Genomic DNA, 21,739 nt, shown 5'->3' with positions numbered 1-21,739 from the left:
TGAGAGGGGATGGGGAGATGGGAGGGTTCCTCCAGAGCAAGCTCCATGATAACCAAGAGTGTGCTTGGATCCTGCTAGGAAGGAGGAAGCAGGGCTGGTAGTGAACAGCACGCCAGCCTGTACCCAGCAGAGCAGCTGTGAGCCCCCCGGAAAGTGGCGGCACTGGGCTCCGTGGGAAATAAAACAGGAAAAGACGTCTTCGAAGAGGGTCATGGTGCCTGGGGGTGGTGCAGTAGAGTGGACCTAACCCTCACCATGACCTCTTCAACAGATGGTGGCTCCTGAGAAAACTGGAATTCAAAAAGGGAAATGACAGGACCTGGCCAGAGCCTGGTGGAGCCCGCTCCCAAGTCTGTGTTCCTTCCGCTACACTCCCTCAGTCAGGTCAGAGCACCTCCAACTACTGTACAAGGTGCAAGTTGCTTCTGGAACTTCTGGGCCTCACTCATGCAATGAACACTGCACCTCTGGCACTTTGCTAGGCCCTGAGTTTAGAATACTGTGGTCCCAGCCCTTAAGGGGCGTACAGTCTATTTCCATTTGGTAAAAATGGGGCTAAATATACCTCCTTTGTAGGTTTACTAAAGAAATTAAAGCTTCTAGCTCCATGCCCCAAACCTGACCTAAAATTCTTCCTTTCACTGAACCCCCGTTTTTTCTACTAGCTCTAGTTCTACCCTCTAGGAGCCACTCTGTTCCCGTGACAGACCTTCACATAAAGATGGTATCACCGCAAGCAACATCAGCAGGCAGGGGCTGCGTGCGGAAAAGCCAGGCTGAGTTCAAGCCTGGACACCATCAAGCCTATCACACGTAGTCAGCGCAGATTAGCTCTCAACCCCGTCCACTCGCCCTCACAGACCACTTGCTCCTAGGAGGTGATCAACCCTCATTTGTTCAAATCAACCTTGAGCATCTGGCTACCCACGTGGCAATCAAGTGCAAAACGCGAAACCATGTTGCTCCACCACTCCATCCATCCCAGAAATAATGCAAGGCGCCTCCAAAATGTAAATGTCTGTTGGTGTTTGAAGGGGCTTCACGCAGGTGAGAACCAGTTTCTCTTCAACAGTGTGGCTTGCCAGGCTCACCAGGCTCAAGGAAGCCAGGGCACTTTTCTGGATGGCAGGGACGTCACGTGGCTTTCAGTGCTATGACAGTTACAGTGCTGGAGACTTGTACAACCTCAGTAACCAAAAGAAGCACAGAAGCAGGAACCCTGTTTGCGAACATTTGCCCTTTAATTTGCAGTTAAAATCAGTTTCTTTAAATATTTTAGTTACAAGTTCTGAATAGTGAAGACGTAGGAGATGCTGCAGGCACTCAGTACTGGCTCCCACCCCCTCCCCCTCCCCCAACCCCCAGGGCTTGCTTCGTCGCTCAAAATACAAATGGGCACCCTGCACTAAATAAACAGCTCCCTGTGTCAAGTGTCAAGTGTCAGCAGCCTCAGGCCTGGATGCAGATGGATACGAAGCGATGAAGCCCAGTAGCTTTCATGACAAGATGTGTGCATTTAACCATGCTCCGAAGAATTCCAATGATTGTGCCCAGACCCAAGGCAGTACCTCAAAGGTGACATCGGCCATTTCCCCACTGTGTACTAGCATCTTGGGCTGGTTTCCACCACAATCCATCCTCTCCCAGACCTGTGTTCTGTGGAGGAAGAGCTAAGGCTCTCTGCTCCCTAAGGGCCATGATACAGGAAGGAACAGAACTGCCTCTTCAGCCCACAGGCTTAAACCAATGGAATTTAAAAGCTCAAGACAATGTGAGCCAGTCCACAGGATGCCTCCTTCACTCCAATCTCTACCAGGCGCCATCCAGCCCTTGGTTGTGACACGCTGTGTCTCACTGCCAAGATGTGCTAGAATCCGCTCTAGATGAGAATAATGTGGTAGAATGGTCCCAGTGGTCTGGAAAGGTCGGCACGACCACAGCTGGGAGTGCTTGTGCCAAAATGGGTCTTCCTGGTACAAAGCTATGACGGAGAGTGTGAGGGCAGGCCTGGGCTCTGCTCCAGTCTCATTTATAACCTCTGACCTCAGAATCTGTCCTCCCCCTCAACACTGCCTACCCATCCCCTGCCCCTCCAGATCCCCCAGCCTGTGCTTCCTGGAAGAGGTAGAAGAGGCAGCTTGAAGTCAGTTAACAGCTGAGGATGAAGATGCCATTTAAGAAGCAAAGCAGCTCCTCCTGGCCTGTGGTCAATACCTCCACACGGGTGGAACTGAGTACGGACGTGCACAGCCAGGACAGAGGCTGCTCCGAGCTTGGGAGGCACAGCACCCTCCTAGGCGTCTCTGGAGAACAGACTTTCAAGAGACAGAAACTTAATCACACGGTCCCCGGCAGTTTCCCTATGGTATACTGGATGGGGGAGAAGTAAAATCATCTCTGCGGGGGGCTAATGGAGAAATGCAGGAATATTAATGAGCATCCATTAAGGCTCTCTCTCCCTCAAGCCTAAGGAAATCAGATATTCGAGTGTAAGAGAACGGTGCAGAGAGGGAGAGAGCCTGGCAGGAACACCAAGAAGAGACCTGTGACTGCTGGTTACATAGTGCCCTGGTTTCCTTGCTTGAGAACAACAGCATATGCCTGTCTGTCACCAGGCTAAGCTGGGGCCCGTGAGGGGACAGGGAGAAGACTGGTTTTCAGTTCCTGCATGGTTGATGTGGAGGGCGCATGGCTTCCTCCTACAGGTCCAATAGGAGGACTCTGGGATCCTCTACCGCTGCCTTGATTTTGCGGAGGAAAGTCACGGCCTCTCTGCCATCGATCAGCCGGTGATCATACGTCAGGGCCACGTACATCATGGGCCGCACCTCCACCTACAAAGAGAGGTCGACAGGTTTGTCTGCAGCGGGGCAGAGAAAGCCCAGATGAAAGGGGAGATGACAAAGCACAGCCCATAGTTAAGTTCCCAGTTGCAGAGCCTTTCCTACTTTGCTTTGTTGCTTCTGGATACTTACAGTATATTCAAAGACCAAGCCCTGCCCTGAGTGCAAAGCTCCCACACTCAAAAACAAAGCTTAACCCAAGAAAATAGGAGTCTCCTTACAACTGCCTTTAAAAAAACAAAACAAAACAAAACACCATGCTCTGCCCTCTCACTTGTCTGCTGTCTACAGGGAAGTTCCTCTTCAGTTCTGGCTGCCTGCAGTTTCTTCTTTGGGGTTATAATAACAAAAAAAATTTTTTTTTAACCTGGGGTCCACAAATTCTCTGAAACTCTATGCAAAGTTGGGTGTATGAGCATTTTCAGGGAAGATCTATGATTTTTAGATTGAAAAAGGAGTTAGTGACCCAAAAAGGTTCTAAACACAGGAGTCCCAGAAAACATTTTCCTACCAACATATCTTCCAGGGCCAGCTCAAGACCCTTTGCCCTCATTCCGTGAACTCCCAGAAAACCTCTAAGCCTCATCATTACAACTCGGCAGCTTGTAGATGGCTCTGCCCTGCTGTCCTCTGTTCCCCAGGAGCAAGGACCATGTCTTCAGCTGTATCCCCACACTCTCTACAGCACCTAGAGAATGAAGCCTGTTGACTAGTCCCAGATGAAGGAGCAAGCTTTCTCAGCTCAAAGGTTCTCAAACTTTAACGTGCATCAGAATCATCTGTACTTTCTGCTTCACTAGGTCTCGGAAGGGGTCCAAGAATTTGCATTTCCAACAAGTTCCCAGGTGCTGCTACTCCACACACAATTTAAGAACCAGTGCCTCAGCTAGTAATTAGAAACTAGGAGATGCAACTTATGCCTGAAATTATAGCAAATCCTTTATAATGAGCATCTAGTTAGACTTCCCTCTCCTTATCGCCTAGCTGCTAGGACATTAATGGTGATGGTTCCTACCTTGCCTCCCACGACCACTGGCCTATCAAAGATGGCATGCATGCCCAGGATGGCAGACTGAGGGGGGTTGATGATGGGCGTTCCAAGGAGCGAGCCAAAAACGCCTCCGTTGCTGATGGTGAAAGTACCACCATCCATATCTTCAATGGCAAGTTCATTCTTCCGGGCCTAAAAACAGATTTTATAATTGAAAAGTAAGGTCAACCCAGCTTTCTTCACCTAAAGGAAGTCCAGAAGGCCCATATCTGACTGAGATCAACGATCCAAGGTCTAGCTTTAACACGAAAGCATTCAGCTGAGATGCCTATGACTAATGCTCCACCAGGGGAAAGGACTTCAGAATCTTTTCTTTTCCGAGCAGGTTTCATCTGATGAGCTCTTCAGTCATAAGAGCAGGATAAGCTCCACCAGGTAGCTGTACTTCAGCTCTCGCTTGTGACTGCCATTCGCAGGGGCCACGCACTCCTTTCAGAACAAAGTGAGGCTCCAGCTCCCTGAGCACCGCTCACTGGCCCAGCCTTCCCCAGGCTCTCTTCCCTGACCTGCCCAGCAGCTCACGCCATCCTTTCTATTTTACCTTCTCTCCCAGTTCACCGATGGTTCGCTCAATATCAGCATAATTCATAGTTTCCACGTTCCTGATGACGGGAACCACCAGACCCTGATGAGAGTGAGAAGTTCTTTTCAGTTGCAAATTAATAGCACCCTTTATAGTTATAACTCTCTTGATTCAAGCCTATGGTCTCCCCTCCCGCAGAATATCTTAGTTACTCAACGTGATTAACAGAGTCTAAAATATTTAGGCTTGCCAGAGATAGAAGAACGTGGTATGGTCAAAAACAGGTTACTCTTCTAGTAACTCCCTTCTAAAAAGACAGAATTACAGGAAAGATCTCTCCCAGGGGTCTGCTTCTTCACACAGGTAAGGAGAGAGTCAAAGATCAGAGCTCCACTTCTTGCCCCAACATACCCGAGGCGTGGCCACTGCAACGCTGATGTCAATATAATCCCTATACACCACCTCTTTGGTTGTATCGTCAATCACTATGAGAGAGAAAACACACATTACATACAACTCCCCAGGCCTAGGCTAGTGAGGAAAAATTTGCATTAACAGAGGAAAAATCCACGGTGCTTGGTACAGTGTGGGCTGACCAACTAGCACAAAAACTACCGCATTACAAGTGGCAGCTGACACTCCTCTTACTCCCATGCCAGCCAACTGTAACTTCTCCCAAGTGCCCTAAGCATGAGCACAGGAGCATTCGTTTCCTTGGCAGCCCTCAGAGGGATCAATACACAGGCTAACACAGGATAAGTATGTGCCAAAGTTCTTGTTAGCCAGCTCTACTCCAGCCCTCCCTTAGCTAACGGCAGGTTTAAAAAGTGCTCCCCAAAAGGGCAAATTAGTAAAGGAAGTGGAAGTGGGGGGATGCGGATGCTGCCCGTTCTGCTGCCCACTCTCAACAAGGAGGCAAGCCTCTTTCTAGAAGACTCGGTAGGAAGCAGGGTGGTCTGGCTCCAATATGCTAGCCTGAGAGAGCAAACCAGCAGCTAACAATTTAGGTCTGGTGCTCATGAGAAAATACAGGCTTGGGAATCTTTTCCATAGAAAGTCTGCATTGTATTACAGATAAGACACCCCGGAAAAGCATGTAAAGTGAGAAAGAGGTCAGGGGAACTCTGAGAAACGCCTACATGTATGTGTAGGCAGAAGAGATGGAGAGAGTCATCAGGAAGCATAAGAAGAACGGAAGAAATAAAGAGATACACATTGGGGTGAAACAAAGCCCTTCCACCTACCTTAGGGCACACCACTTGGCGGAAGGGACTAGGACTTCTATTTCTAGATCTTTAGGGACCTTGCACTGCTGAGGGTTGCAGAAGTGCCACTGTCCTCTCTAATCTTCCAGGGAACAGAGAATTGTCTCAATGAGAAAGAGAACTGCTTGTTAGGTCAACATTCCAATGACGTAGGTGAGCAAAAAGTAAGGAAAATGGGCACCAAGTCCAGGAAAGAGGGGCCAAGCCCAAGGCCTCCCAATGAGGTCCACTGACCAGAAATCAAAGGTCACCCTGGAGCTATGCCAGGTGTAAGAGTCAGGTCCCAAGATAACAGGGCTTGTGGGAGGGTGGGCATCAGCCAGAACACAAGTCTCCACACTGACACGCGAAGCCTGGATTGCTGGGCTGGCTCAGAACTGCCTGTTGCCACAGCAGCTGCCAAGCTATGCACTGTGAAGAGAACCTGTTCTGTCCAGCTAGTGCGGAGGAAGTAATCATGATGCCCATTTGGGAAGGTGAGTCAAGAAATCCCCAGGGAAGGTACTCAATTTTTCACACGTATGAAATAAGAAGCCTTAGTCTGTCGACCGCCGTCTTTGTGTCTGTGTGTGGGAGCAGGTCTGTGTTTACATGCACACCTCCCAGGACCTCTGTGATTCCAGCCACCACAAACTCACCTGCATTTACAACAGGCTGCTCCTGCAAGGCAAAGGCTGAGGCCTTCACGAATGCCGACATGAAGCCTAGTTTGAGGTTATGTTTCTTCAGAAAAGCATCTTTGTGCCGAGCCCTCATCTCCTGGATGTTACTGCAAAAACACATTACAAAACAAACTGACCACAAAAGAAGCCTCAATTCTGACTTTCATACTGGTTTCTAACTCCGTGTACACAGTTGGGTAAGCTTTTTTCCCTTACTGTGGACCATCTACCTAAGTTCAAGTTTTGAAATAGTCCACTAGAGGTCAACACAATAACTTTATTCCTTTACAAAACCTGGACCCAAAGGAATCGGATCCAGTCTGTCTTTAAGGTAGACTGAGCCCTTTACAGGGCTCCTTCATGTTCCAGAAGTCAAAGATTTCAGTTACAGACAATATGAACGAGAGCTCGTACAGCACACCAACACCCTCACCCTGGACAAGAAAGTGACTTCCAGCTACACTAAAATCATGAGCCATCTACCCCGAAAAAAGTTTTTTTTTAAGCATAAACAAAGTCCGCAAAATAAGCACCATTCTTTTTATCTCTGTTTGATTTATTTTCAAAATACCACCAAACCTGATTATGACTTCCTTGTGACATTCCTCCTGTCTCCTAACTACTGAAGACAAAAAAAACCCCCAAAGCCCCACAGGTGCATGGGCTTCATGTGCGCAACAGCAGTCATGACTGTCTGTGGACGGGTATAATCCAGTGTTGTTCTAGGCTCATGAGAAAGTCAGTAGATTCATTCACCTCCCCAGAGTTAGCAGTTCCATCCGCTTGTTCCTTCAAACAGGTACTAACACCCACCACACGTGGGGGTCAATGCAGGGCACCAAGATATAAAGATAATAAAGACACAATTCCTGCTCTTAAGATTAGTTTGATGGACGTGGTTTCCCCGGTATTTAGAAAAGTGACCATGTGCGGACCTAAGCTTTTTAAAGTACAAGCAGCAAGGCCCCTGAGAAGCCTTTGCAAGGTGACCAGTCTTTGTTCCTTCAGGGCTGGTTTTTCACATACATACAACACATGTGCAACAGAGTTAGTGGGAAATGGCTTTCCCATCATTTTGCTGCAGAAACCTCTGTATTTATGCGAATACAGTTCCGTGATGGAAATCGAATTTAACTTTATCTTAGGCCCAAATGCTCAGTTCTCCCTTTCTCTTTATAATGGCCTAATTTGACATTAGCACGAAAGATAAGATGATATAACTTTAACTCCCCCCTTTAGACCTTTTGTTTTTTAAAAGGGAAGTTTTCCTAGGGGGACTGATTGGTTTTAAAATGTTTGTTTTCCTGAGTCTAACCTCATTTAGTGCTAGGATTACCACCCTAAAGACATTACTGGTTCCCAAGACACAAGAGCTGCAGAAGACGGAAAGAGAAGTGATAAACATCTCTGCTCTCAAAACTGCCCAAATGCTATTGTCTGGTCATTAAGTAGTTTCTATTTCAGAGCTCTGCCCTTGTAGGCAGAGGCTGGGACAACAGGGGAGAGGAGAAGGTCTCAGAAAGGCCCCTTATGGGTTAGCTGATCAGCGCCAAGACCCAAAGGGCACTCAATCTAAACCAGATTACTGACTGCAGTAAGACCCCAGGCCATCATTAAGTGACACTTCGATTAGCTGCTGAAAGGAGATCCAGCTATTGTACTTACCTTCAATCAAAGCTGTTGGGCCAACTGCATCTTTCAAGGCCACAAATATTTACATGTTGTGTCTTAAGGAATTGGGTAGAATTTCAAAGCCCAATTCGATTTGTGTACAATTTGGCCCTAATGCACTGAAACATAAGCTGCAGCCCTTGTGATTCATTAGTCAAGGTCCTTCCCTACATCCTATGGAGAGGAGAGAAATCTTTGGCTTGAATGACATCCAGTCTTTTGGGAAGCTTCACAATAGAATGTATGACGTCTAGTGAAATGGGCCACAGGGCCCTACTCTGTGAGTGCCACAGCACACTCCCCTCTCTACACTTCTCAGACCCCTTCCAAAGGAGACCAATTTCCTTAACGAAACGTAGATTCACAGACTAAACACTTCGGACAACAATAAAAAACAAAGAGATGACCTGAAGACTTGATGATTTTACCTCCTGTACTAACTATGAACTCTTACCCTGGCACTTAAAACAATCTGAAGTATGGATCCAACTTTCTTTACCATTCTTTCCTACACATATTTCTCACAGCGATTGTTTCTCAAATGTGCCATGTACTTTCCTGTCTGTGCCAGGTCCATATTGTTAACATCTTCTGGAATGACCTTCCTCCACTATGTCAAAATGCTAGTCGTTCTTTAAGGTCTATTAAAAATCTCTTTCCTCCAGGAAGCCTTTCCTGATCCCTACCTCCACCCTGCCACCTCAAAAACAAATGATCTCATCCTCTTCTCCACTTCATACATTTTGTGTCCTCCTGATACTGATACTAGAGATTTTACTTCCTATTTATCCAAGCAAGATGGTAGATCTATGAGGGTAAGGGCTCTTTTTCACTCATCTTTGCATCCCCCTCAAACATAGTGTAATATCTTGTGCACAGTAAGCATTCAAAAACTGTTTGTTGACTTTAACTACATTCTCTTCCCTACAGTCCTGACACCTATAAACATCAAAGTCTTGAAGAAGATAAGTGAGTCAACGATTAGCTCACTACAGAAATGGGTACACTGAATTAGCCCCTTTGGTTAATTCTGAGGTTTTTCTTTAAAAGCACAACTTGCTTCCCATTTCATTATCAAAGCTGGGAAAGGTGAAAGATATGAAAAGCCCATGCCTTTCCACCCACTCAATTCTGAGTCGCTTAGGAACATACATAAGGAGCAGTCACAGTGAGAAGGAAGCAGGGCATGGTGCCTGACTCTGGGCATGCTGTCAAGTGATTCTGTACCCCTAGGGGAGCCTTGTCAGCCTGGATGCCCTATCTCTACTTGTCAGCTCGACAGTAGTCATTAGAGTTTAAGACTATTACCAGCCTCGTTTATCAGAAATCACAGGATTCAGGTATAAAAGTAAAAGGCTAAGTTTTTTAGGTCACAGAGGAGGCAGGCACAGTATTAGGAAAGTCGATTAGAGAGTGAAACCAGTGGGTCACTATGTATAAGTCAACAAGCACTGCAAAGAAGTACTTCTTTCCTGTTAAGTTAGTTTTGGAATCAGCACTAGGTTGGGACTTGGGCAAGTTCAAGTGTTCTCCAAGAAAATGGGCACAGGGAGGAAGAGGACTAGAGCGCTCACCTCATGTCAATCTCATTGAAAGTGGTAAGCATTGCGCAGGTATTCTGAGCCTCCTTCAGGCGCTGGGCGATGCGCTGCCGCATCCTATTCATTTTCTCCTGAAAGGGAAAGTGGGACAAGCATTGACCACCTGGTCTCTCTGGACCTAACCCTTCGCACTTAGTCTGAGGGAGCACTGGGCTTGCTAGGAGTGGATAAAGACAGACTGTAGTATCTAAATACAGGGAGAGATCCAGGCTTCCTCTTTCCTGTGGTGGCCTTGCTCCTCTGAGCAAGAACAAGGAAACACAGACACAAACTACCCACTCAGATGTGCCTGCAGTTTGACCAAGAATAGAGGCCTACAACAAACACATGAAAAGATGCTCAGCATCACTAATCATTAGAGAAATGCAAATCAAAACTACAATGAGGTATCACCTCACACTAGTCAGAATGGCCATCATCAAAAAATCTACAAACAATAAATGCTGGAGAGGGTGTGGAGAAAAGGGAACCCTCTTGCACTGTTGGTGGGAACGTAAATTGATACAACCACTATGGAGAACAGTATGGAAGAGTTCCTTAAAAAACTAACAATAGAACTACGATATGACCCAGCAATCTCACTACTGCGCATATACCCTGAGAAAACCATAATTCAAAAAGAGTCATGTACCACATGTTCACTGCAGCACTATTTACAATAGCCAGGACATGGAAGCAACCTGAGTGTCCACCGACAGATGAATGGATAAAGAAGATGTGGCACGTATATGCAATGGAATATTACTCAGCCATAAAAAGAAATGAAATTGAGTTATTTGTAGTGAGGTGGATGGACCTAGAGTCTGTCGTACAGAGTGAAGTCAGAAAGAGAAAAACAAATACCGTATGCTAACACATATATATGGAATCTAAAAAAAAATGGTTCTGATGACCCTAGGGGCAGGACAGGAGTAAAGACGCAGATGTAGAGAATGGACTTGAGGACACGGGGAGGGGGAAGGGTAAGCTGGGAAGAAGTGAGAGAGTGGCATGGTCATATATACACTACCAAATGTAAAACAGATAGCTAGTGGGAAGTAGCCGCATAGCACAGGGAGATCAGCTCGGTGCTTTGTGACCACCTAGAGGGGTGGGAGGGAGACGCAAGAGGGAGGGGATATGGGGATATACGTATGCATATGGCTGATTCACTTTGTTATACAGCAGAAACTAACACAACATTGTAAAGCAGTTATACTCCAATAAAGATGTTTAAAAAAAAAAAAAGAATAGAGGCCTAGGATATGGTTTGATTTAAAAATCAAAACCAATTTATGGAAGAGTGTGGGGTAGGGCTAGCCAGCCCAAGAGTCACTGCAGAAAGGGAAATTTCTGGTAATAAAGACTTGCATGAGAATAGCTACTTGTGGAATGGCAACTCAGAAGCAACAAACTTTTGAGGCTATAGTATTTTTAGGAGGTATTCTCAGGCAGAGGAACCCACTCTCTTGACCATACTTCCTTGAGGTTTTATGTCTGCTCCTGACTGCCACTGGGTAGCCCTCAGCTAAGTATCCCGAAGTATAGGAATAGAGCTCACTAAACCACCTCTCTGAAGTAGGTGTTATCGTGGGAGGGAGGGGATGCGTCACTAGGCTACCATCCCCTGAGTATATCTTACTCACCCACAGCATTTCGCTGGTAGCATAACACAGTGGGAAAAACCAATGGACAAGTGTTCAGAAGACCTCTGGTTCTAGTCCTGTCATTTGACAGTCATGTCACTGAACAAGTCGCGTCCTAAACTCAATTTCCTTGTCAAGGCCAAGGGAATCAGCTGCCAGCCATTCAAAGGTAGGCAGAGCATACCCACTCCATTAATCTCAGCACTGCCCCTCGGCTTCTTTCTTGGAAGTGGTCCTCAGAGACTTACCCGATGCTCTGAACGCAGACCTGTGCCAGCTCCTGGCTCAGCTACTGGTGGGGCAGCAGTGGGTTTTATGGCAGACACTGAAAATGAAGAAGGGGTACACTGCATCAGAAAATGAGAAACATTTACTTGAGTACATGCCAGTGTTTTCATACTGTACTGTCACTTAACCTTCAAGATATGCTGAGGTGTATTAGTATCATTCCTACTTCACAAACAAACAATCTGCTCAGAGAAGTTAAATAACTAGCCTAAAGTCACAGAGCTATACACTCAGCTATAAAGCTGAGATGCAAACCCTTTGTATCAGGTCTTCTGATACAAAGTCTAGAATTCTTTCTACAAAGCAGCCAATGGAGCCTTTTCAGAGCCATAATTAGTCTTAGACTGTGAGGGAACATGACATAAGATGAGATGTTGTTCTCCCACATAAACACACATGGGAGCCAGAGGCTTACCTGGTTTGCTAGTGAGAGGTTGTGAGGGCGAGGGCACTGGTGGCATCTGAGTGGGTATAGATGCTGCAGGGGGAGGAGGAACTGCCGATGCTGCAGGTTCTGCTTTTGGGGCTGCGGCAGCAGGAGCTTCGGCTGGCTTGGCCTTAGCAGGAGCAGCTGGAAAACAAGAAAAATAGATGCCATTGGCACTAACTGGAATGGAAAGCAACCAAACTGCAGATACTAAGTAGAATTTAGCAGCAAAAGCTCTATCTCCAATCAATTAACAAATGCTTCCTGAGTATGTGCTATACATATAAGGCTTTGAGATACACAGAATGATTTAAGGCACTATGCTTCTATTCTCCAGGGCTCCTAGATGTCCTACATTAGATAACTGACTTAATTCAGCTGCCTTCCTGATTTCACAAATATCTACTGATCATCAAATTCAGCCAGTACTTTCAAAGCACCTGCTAAAGTCCATGGTAATGTAAACTTCAAAGCAAAAGAAACCCAGGTAATTAAAGATGTTAAAATACACACATAAGAGCAACACCTTTCTAGTTATGGTAATACTGATCGTCTCCTCTTCTATTTTAACAGCACATGTGGGAGAATACTCTTAACTCTTAAAAATTAAAAGTTTAAATAATCAAGGGCACATTTAGACTTAAGACTTCAAAGCATTTTATCTAGGGTAACTCTTATAAACTAATGAGGTGGTCAAGCAATATAAATTCACAACTTTAAATATTTTTGATTTTACCAATTTGGACATCACATCTGGGTTTATATTTAAATGAGAAGAACATTCTCTTAAGGAATGATCAGAAGATGAAAGTCTCCAACTAGAAGAATCAATCTTATCCCCTAGCCTTCTACTGTATGTTCTTTCCATTCTGGGCTGCTGGTCTTGCCCTGATCAATCATAACGATGCAATCTACCATCTTTCTGCTTAACTATCTTAACAATGAAAAAAATACTTTAGTAGTTACAGCATTTAATTAAGAATCAGAAAGTTCTTTTCTAATCTCTAATACTGACTGTAAGATCCAGTATGAATTCATTTCCTTATTTCTCATTTCTTCCCAAGAGAAATCTAACCCTCCCTAAAAAATGTTATGAGAGAATAGATGTGAAAAAACTACACCAAATTCTCTATAATAGACAGGATGAAATACTACTTCTCATTTTAGAAGAGTGGCTCCCAGCCCTGGCTGTGTATCAGAATCACTTGGAGAGTGTTAAAAACAACAACAACAATGAAAACTACGATAAGATAACCAGGATCTGAAAACCCCAGATTTAATATATCAGAATCCCTGGGACTCAGAATCTAGGCATTTGTATTATTTTTAGAGCCCCCATGTGACTCTGACGCCAGGGCTGGGGTGGGGGGAAATCACTGTCTTTAGAATCTTCTTCATTCCTATTTAAGAAAAGGTCCAGCACAATAAAGAACAGAGTATTATGAGCTTTATTTTTTTAATACCTTTTTCTTCTAAAACTTGACATTTAAAGTTCACAATATAAATAGCTCCCCTCTTACTGCCTCATAAAGGGCAGAGGGAATGCCAAATGGTCTTTGAGGTATCAAGGAATTAGTATATTATGCTCAGCCCCAGTTCCAAGGGGGAACACTGGAGACCTTGACAACCAGGAGAACTTCTTTACCGCCAGTTTTCCTGAGTGTGAAAAGAGGAGTGCCTCCTTCTACTTTTCCCCCATCAGGTACCAAAAGAGCTTCAATCATGCCATTTGCTGGTGATGGAACCTGCACAGACGTCTTGAAAAGAAGACAGATGGAGAAAGAGTCCAAATTTTTACTCAGCATTAGAAAATTAATTGTATAGAAACTCAAATGAGTCACAAGAGTTGCAACACAGATACACAAGACCCTGTATATAGAAACACCAATGCCACACTTTCAGAGTAAGAGTAATCAATGTTACTGTGAAGATTCACCCTTTCTGTCCTTTCTCAGAACACTAAAGCAAGATTCAGTTAATGTGTTTCCAAGTGATACATAAAAACAACTGGAAACAGCTCACGCACACACACACACAAGCTATAAAACTAAAGCTATTAAAGTACATAGTACATACACCTAGAACAATCTAAAATTAAACTTTTAATGTTTTCTTTTTAATGAGCTATTCCAACAATTTTACAACTGAGGCAGTTAAAAATTATCTGTAACCAACAGTTAAGTCCCTGTTCCTTTCATTGGGTTAAGAAACCAAGGGGAGACCATGAAAAGTTGGCACTAATAGGACAAGCCTACCTTGTCAGTTTCAATCTCACAAACCACTTCATCTTCTGCAACTGTGTCTCCAACAGCTGAAAAGATAGTCAAAGGCTACCTCTTAGGGTGCGGGGGGGAACCCTCCAGTAGCCACAAAATCCCCATTGGCAGGTGTGTTACAAGACCCCTTTCCTAAAGCCAGGGGAAAGTACACTGCATGTAAAGAAAAGGGTGGAGCCATAGGTTCCACTGATTATCGCGGGGGTAAAGGGGACTTTTCAAAAGTATTTAAACTTAAGAAGTGAGAAGGCACTAAATCTTACCTTTCTCCCACCTGACATCCCCTTCTGTGACAGATTCTGCAAATGCTGGGGTTTTGACTGTAATCACATCATCCTCTAGGAAAAGAGGGGGGGGAAAAATCACGTAGTCCACATTTCTCCTTTTTAATTTTTTTATTTAATTAAATTCAGTCAATTGTTGTTCTTCCCATTAAAACTCTATTCCCAATAAGGTAGGGAGCTGAAGGTACTTACTGCACACAGCTGTAGTTCTGAAAAAGCGAACACTGAAGTCACTATTGCTGTTAATGCTACAAAACAAACATAAAAGTAAACTCCTTTAACAGGTGATTCACTCACATTTTAGTCTAGATAAGGCACCACGGATCACCTTCCCTTTTTTATTTTCATTTTTTAAATTTTTATTGGAGTATAATTGATTTACAATGTTGTGTTAGTTTCTGCTGTCAGCAAAGTGAATCAGTTACACATATACATATATCCACTTTTTTTAGATTCTTTCACCTTCCCTTTAAATCAGTGATTCTTGACTAGGAGTGCCCATCAGTGTTACCTGGGGAAACTTTTTCAAAGCATACATGTCTAAGCCCCATTCCCAGAGATTCTGACTCAGCAGGTCTAGAGCAAAGCCTGGATGACTTGGGGGCCTTAAACAGCGAGTCCCTTGGGTGAGTGAAATGTGCTGCAGTGAAATGCCAGCTCTCCCAGAACAGACCTACGTTTGGGTCTTTGAAGAAAAAGATAGCATCCTGGCCCTTTGCATACCCACCAAAAGGACTCAGCTTCCTGATGACATTTTTTCTTAACTAAATGCAAGTAAGATAAATTGTGTGCCCTCAGGGTACATGCCACTGTGCCACATACAACAGAATTTCTGTCCACATGATTATAGATTTATATAGGACAGCAAGATGAGACAGTTAACAAGTAAAACAAGGTGTTATATGCAAAACAAACAAACAAAACACCAAAAAACTCATATAGTATCTCCTAATCTGTTCTCTTGCCAGGAGGCAGCACATCAGTCCATTCTGGACTCATTCAAGAGGAACTTCAAAAGAGCAAGGTATTCTTTGATATGACACTGACTTTAAATAATGTAAACTGGAGAATGATATTACCTTGTATGCACAAAACCATTAATAGTGGTTACCACTGGAGAGTGGGAAACGTAGATATATATGGTATCTATGGTTATCTGTTACATACACACACATTTTGGAAGAGTGATTTGGACTGATGGGGACTTTCACTTTCTACACTTCAGGACTGTTTGAATATTCTACCATAAGCATCTTTATAATAGAAAAGATTTAAGTTGCCTTTTGATATTTTTATTTTTATAATTTCAAAATAACTATAAGGTCTATGTAAAATCAAGGGGAAAATTTATGTTATTAAAAAAATACAGAACACAAAGTGTTCTGCGCCAAGTTTACAACCATGTATAGGTACATGTTTGTAGGCAAGAACTAACAGGTAATGTACAAATGCAGAGACTGCTCTTTGAGGACACCCGAGAACCTGGAGCACTGGCTGTCTCTGGGAAGAGAAACTTGGTGGCACCAGAGAACAGGAACAAATCTTCTCATGGACACTCTTTTTACTTCTGAACCATGTAAATGTATAAGCTATTAAATAAAAACATAAAGCCAAAAATAGTTTTTCAATAAAAGATTTTTAAGTAAAATGGGTACCTTATTCATGAAAAAAGACAATATACAACACAAAAACAGTTATTAGATTAATACCCTAACGTGTGATCCTTATCCCTCAAAGTTTAGGGTATTTTAAAATAATTTACTTTTGAATAGTTATTTATTGTATTTATTGCATAGGATTTGTGGCTGCTCCACTTTTCATTTAAACTGCAGATGAGTAACACATTTTGAATCTCCCTAAATAACTTTTAAACTACAAACGTATTAGATGTTAACAGTAGAATACTTAGAAACAGCAAAAAGAACATTTACAATGGGATTATGCTTGTAATGCACAGTGAAGAAGGAGCCAATCTGCTCACCCTTCATTTTGAAGATCCTACCTGTAGAGAAAATAGCTTGACAGCTGCTCAACAGGTAACTAAAGAGCATCCTCTTACCACCACCCTGAAAATACTTGGAATGCAAAGTAGCATTAAGCAACATTCATAAGCAGAAGTTAATCTGAAACACACATGGGTGGCCTTTCTCCAAACTTTGCATTATGCAATAATAGCATTCCCTCTGAACTAGTCAAAGTCCCATGACTCAACTGACTAGTCTTTTGCTTTTACTGTTTCTAAAATGAGTAACTATGCAACCAAAAGGATGCTCTTAATCTCCACAATAAATGTAACCTCCAGTCCTTCAGCTTCACTTGTATCCAACCAGAATATTTAGGAGCACCTTTCTGTATCTATTCCCATAAAAAGAGGATTCCAGCTTCACTTTCATTATCATCTAAACACCTCAGGACAGACACACTCCTGGTCCAGCACTTAACATGGGGCTGAAGCTCAAGCACATGTCATAAATTAACATCAAGGTTAGGTAGAGGGACTCAACGTAACCAGCTTGATCACTAGGCTTGAAAGACAGTGAAGAAAGCAGATGGTTCAACTGGTGTCTTAAATACCCCATGTCCACATATCTGTGCTCCCCAGTGATACTTACACAATCTTCCTGCTGTCAGGGTAACCTGGTCCCTGACATAAGGAGATCCCTGCAAGAAACAAAACAACTCTTAACCAACAACTCTTTATCTTATACAGGATACCTGCTGGGAATGGAAAAGAAGTCTGTTCACCCCCTAACTCTGAGATAGAACAGGATCAACAGCAGGCAACAACATAATCTTTATCACACAGAGTCCTGCTTCTTAAACTTTTCCACCATAGCAATAGTAATGGCAGAGAACAACAGGTATGTGGGACTTCGGGTGGGAATGGCTTTGAGGAAGAAAGGGGAGAATTCTATAATCTTATTTATCTTAAAACTCATAAACTTTCATTATCCCTTTATGTTTTCATAATAAAATGCTCTACTCCCCAAGACTTCAAATACAACTGAAGCTTGAAAAAGACACATGATGGCTTATCCTGTGACTACATATAGCCTAATCAGAGAAGCAGTGGGACTGTGTGATCTGAGTTTGTTTCCCTGGTTACTTAAAATGCACTGAGCTGGAAGTCTTGTTGCTTGAACCCCAGCAGCAAAGACTAGGCTACTTCAGGCCTAAGGTCTCCAGCTTGCTCTAGGACCGACTGTCCTACACTCTTCCTGAGATCTTCCACTCTGGTCATACTCAACAAGGTGGGAGCTCCTTTCTGCCCCACCAATTGTCCTTATCACAGATAACTGCACTTCCTCAACTGACAACTAATTACTATATCTGCTTCGCCTGATTATATTCTTTCATGTGTCTTATTTTTTCAGATCTATTAACAACTCTTTCTGAACCACGGGCATGGTAAACACCAAATGGGAGACAATTCTCTCTTGTGCCCACCTCCTTACAAACACCCCCAGGGTTTCAGAGGCAAGTTAAGTCACCTCTATATCCAGTAACCAGTGACGCTGCAGTACAAATCCCAAACACAGCATGTATTTGAGCTAGAACGGTCAGCAGCCCTTACTGATTTTTGGAACCCTAACTCCAATTTAGAGTTCATCCTATAGCAAGTTTCATTTGTACAGCGTTTAAGAGTTTATAAAAAGCTTTCACATAATGACCTCATTTTGATTTTTGTGTCTCACAACTCCCTGAAGTGGAACGACCATCTGCCATTCCTCCCGTTTCATATATAAGCAGGGCTTCTGGAGGTTAAGTGACTAGCCCAAGGAGAAGCCCTGAACCACAACGCAAACCCCAAGTACAAGGCTCTTGCCAGTGTCCTGCCAATCTATAAAATGGAGAAAATGTTTACTGACATTTTCAAAATTCCAAGTTAAAAAGTTTATTACTGGGCTTCCCTGGTGGCGCAGTGGTTGAGAATCTGCCTGCTAATGCAGGGGACACGGGTTCGAGCCCTGGTCTGGGAAGATCCCACATGCCACGGAGCAGCTGGGCCCGTGAGCCACAACTACTGAGCCTGCGCGTCTGGAGCCTGTGCCCCGCAACGGGAGGGGCCGCGATAGTGAAAGGCCCGCGCACCGCGATGAAGAGCGGTCCCCGCACCACAATGAAGAGTGGCCCCCGCTTGGCGCAACTAGAGAAAGCCCTCGCACGAACCGAAGACCCAACACAGCCAAAAATAAATAAATAAATAAATAAAGTAGCTATTAAAAAAAAAAAAAGTTTATTACTGAGAGTCCACTATGAGCGAACACTGTGCTAGGTGCCTATGATCTCATGACTCTTAGGATAAAGTCCAAAAACTTTCCATATTCCTGTCCAGCCCTCCCAGACAGGCTTCCTTTCCATTTCTATGACCAGTCAAATCTCTTCCTGCCTGAAAACCTTTGCACAAGCAATCCCCTTTGTTTAGAATATCGTTCTCCTGGCCAACTCCTATGTATTCTTCAAGACTTGGCTTAAATGTCACTTCTTTGGGGAAGCCTTTACTGACGTTGCCACCACACTCTCCACCCTCCCAAGCCTGGCTACATCATCCCATCCTCTCATTACACTCCACTTCTCCTTTATAGTAATCACAATATAATTATGTCCTTAGGTATGCATAAATATATATTTGTTTTCTCTCCAGGTAGCCCCTAAGATCCTGGAGGGTAGAGACCACCTCTATCCCTGTCACGTAGCACACTGCCTGGCATGTAGTAAGAATTCAATAATCTGTTGATTATATGAGTAAATGATAACATGGTGGGTTAGGAGTTCGGGCTGAGGAGTAGGCAGACATGGCTTGACCAATAGTTGGCTGAGTGACCTTGGTCAAGGCACTTAACCTCTCATAGTCTTGAGTTACACATTTGTAAAATAGAGAAAACACCTCTTTTACTGTTTCTTGATGATTAACTGAAAAAATGCACAGAAAGCACTCAGAACAATGCCTGGCACACAGAATGCCCACAATAAGATCAACTCATTCAACAAATACTTATGCCACGCATATAAAAAATTGTTGAGATAAAACCTAAATTCTCACTAGTCTCTATGCCATCTTCTATCTCATGCTACTCTCTCCCTCAACTAAAATGCTCTGGCCAAATCACCCTTTTTCCAGTTCCAAAATATTGCCAAGCTCTTCCTTCCTCAGGGACTTTATACATGCTATTCCCTTTCTTTCTCCTGCTCTTCATCCGGCTGGCCTGTCACATCCTCTGGGTCACAGCTTTACTGTCCAGCTTCGTATGTTTCCTTCTCAGCATTTAACCAAGATTCATGATAGTTCATTTGTTTAGCAATTCACATTTTGTCTTTCCCACCATACTGTAAGCTCCAGGAGGGCGAGAACCCGTCACTGCTGTATCCCTTGTGAGGGCCCAGCATGGTGCCTGACACTCAGCGGATACTGTGTAGCTATGTGCCAAATGAATAAATGATAGCTGTTATTAAACAGCACCTGTTTCACTCCTATCTATCTGAACACGATGTGGAGAAACACAGACACCCCGATTTCCTCGCATACTGCTCTGCCCAGGAGGAGAGCATTTTAGGTGACGGCAAGGGCAGAACTTACCAGGCAGGGAACGTCTCCCTAGAGGGCAGTTCCCCTGTTGAGAAAGAAGACATTATCGACGTCATCCAAAACGAAAGGAGAGAAGAAACAGCTTTCTCTTTCAAGCACAGACTCAAAGCTGCCCAGGTGCCGGTGACAGGCGACTCTCATGACTCCAAAAGGTAAAGGCAACAGCCTGGGCGGGCTCTCAGTCCGTCAGCACACGGGGGCCTGCCAAACTATCTCAACTTCCCAACCGGATTGATATCTACAGACTTTAACAGAGAGGAAACGGGCCCCCGGATCCCGTCGGGGCTTCCGCGGCGCCTCCTCCCGAACTCTGAGTCTCATGCGGGGACGGGCGCGGCTCTACGGCGGCTCCTCCGCCGGCGCGGAGGGTGGGGTCCAGCAAGGGACCGGGCGCCGGCTGTCTCGGGAAGGCGATGGGCCGCTGGGCTCCGCAAGACGGCCCCGAGGGCGACAGCGGCTCTGGGCCGCCCAGACCGCGGCCTCCGAGTCCCGGTGCCCTTGATCCCCGGCCTGGCCGGGGCACCACGCCCCTGTCCCCAAGCCGCCCGTCCGCCTGCCGGCGAGTTTCTCACCCGCCGGGGCCCCGGCCCGGCCGTACCATACCTTCTGGAAGGCGGAGAGCGAGCGGCTGAATGCCCGGGACAGGAAGCGGGACCGGGACAGCATCGCGGCCGCAGCGGCTTCGGCGGTAGCGGAGGCGGCGGAGCGGAGGGCAGGCGGACACCGGAAATAGGGCCCGGCAACAACCGGAAGCGGCGCGGGCCGCAGCACCTGCCGCACGGGGAGGGGTGTTCGGAGCGAACCACTGGCTGGCGGGGGGAACCGACGGGCAGCGAGGAGCTGCCACCGCCTCAAGCCAGCTGTCCGCGCTGGTGAGGCTGCCGTGCTGCCAGCCGGCCGGGGCCGGTCCTCCCGAAGGTGTCCATCTGTCCTGGCACCCAGGGACACCGCGCCGTTCCTCCTCTGCACTACAGGAAAAGAGCCGAAGGCGGCATGGGCTTCGGACTCGGACCTTGGCAGACATGCCTGCCTGATCTTACACTTGTGTGGCCTTGGGCAGGTGACATTGCCTTCCTAAGCCTCAGGTTCCTCAAATATTGAAAAAAGCAATAATCATTTTCCTCGCTCCCTAACCCCGGAACAAAGAAACGGAACCTCTAAGGGGCTCCCATTGCCCTTTAACCGAGCTGAAGATCTTCACCAAGTAGCCTTACTTCTGCATCCACATCTCCTGATCTTCCATAGTGCCAACTCAAACTGTCTCCAGCTGAGCTAATTGTTCCCCATACATCCTGTGCATTTTGGAGGCTGTTCATTTGTCACTCTACCCCTAGAATATAAAATCCATGAGATTAGGGACCTTGTCTGTCTTGTTCACTGATGTATCCCCAGCAATTTTTTAAAATTACAGTTTTGTTGCAATATAATTGACATGTAGCACTGTGTAAGTTTAAGATATACAGCATAATGACTTATGTGTATCATGAAGTGATCATCACAAAAAGTTTAGTGAACATCCGTTGTCTCATATATAGGTACAAAATTAGAGAAATTAAAATAAAATTTTTTCTTGTGATGAGAACTCATGATTTATGCTCTTAAAAACTTTCATATATAACATGCAGCAGTGTTAATC

General features: G+C 44.9%; 1 protein-coding gene across 1 annotated transcript; it reads right to left on the bottom strand.

Annotated features, from left to right (window-relative positions):
• Positions 1-1,218: 1,218 nt before the first annotated feature.
• DLST (dihydrolipoamide S-succinyltransferase) lies at positions 1,219-20,841 on the bottom strand. Its single transcript, XM_036842386.1, has 15 exons — positions 20,707-20,841; positions 20,095-20,128; positions 17,129-17,177; positions 14,709-14,764; positions 14,496-14,570; positions 14,212-14,267; positions 13,602-13,713; positions 11,945-12,100; positions 11,490-11,566; positions 9,590-9,687; positions 6,321-6,451; positions 4,829-4,902; positions 4,436-4,519; positions 3,859-4,026; positions 1,219-2,834 (listed from the first exon to the last, which is right to left on the bottom strand). The coding sequence occupies exons 1-15, from the start codon at positions 20,767-20,769 to the stop codon at positions 2,700-2,702; spliced, it is 1,368 nt and encodes a 455-aa protein (XP_036698281.1). The 5' UTR covers positions 20,770-20,841; the 3' UTR covers positions 1,219-2,699.
• Between the last annotated feature and the right edge of the window lie 898 nt (positions 20,842-21,739).

Source organism: Balaenoptera musculus, chromosome 2 (assembly GCF_009873245.2).
Source record: "Balaenoptera musculus isolate JJ_BM4_2016_0621 chromosome 2, mBalMus1.pri.v3, whole genome shotgun sequence".
Lineage (NCBI taxonomy): Eukaryota > Metazoa > Chordata > Mammalia > Artiodactyla > Balaenopteridae > Balaenoptera > Balaenoptera musculus.
The sequence above is the reverse complement of the archived record's forward strand: the minus strand, read 5'-3'. Positions and strand labels throughout refer to the sequence as shown.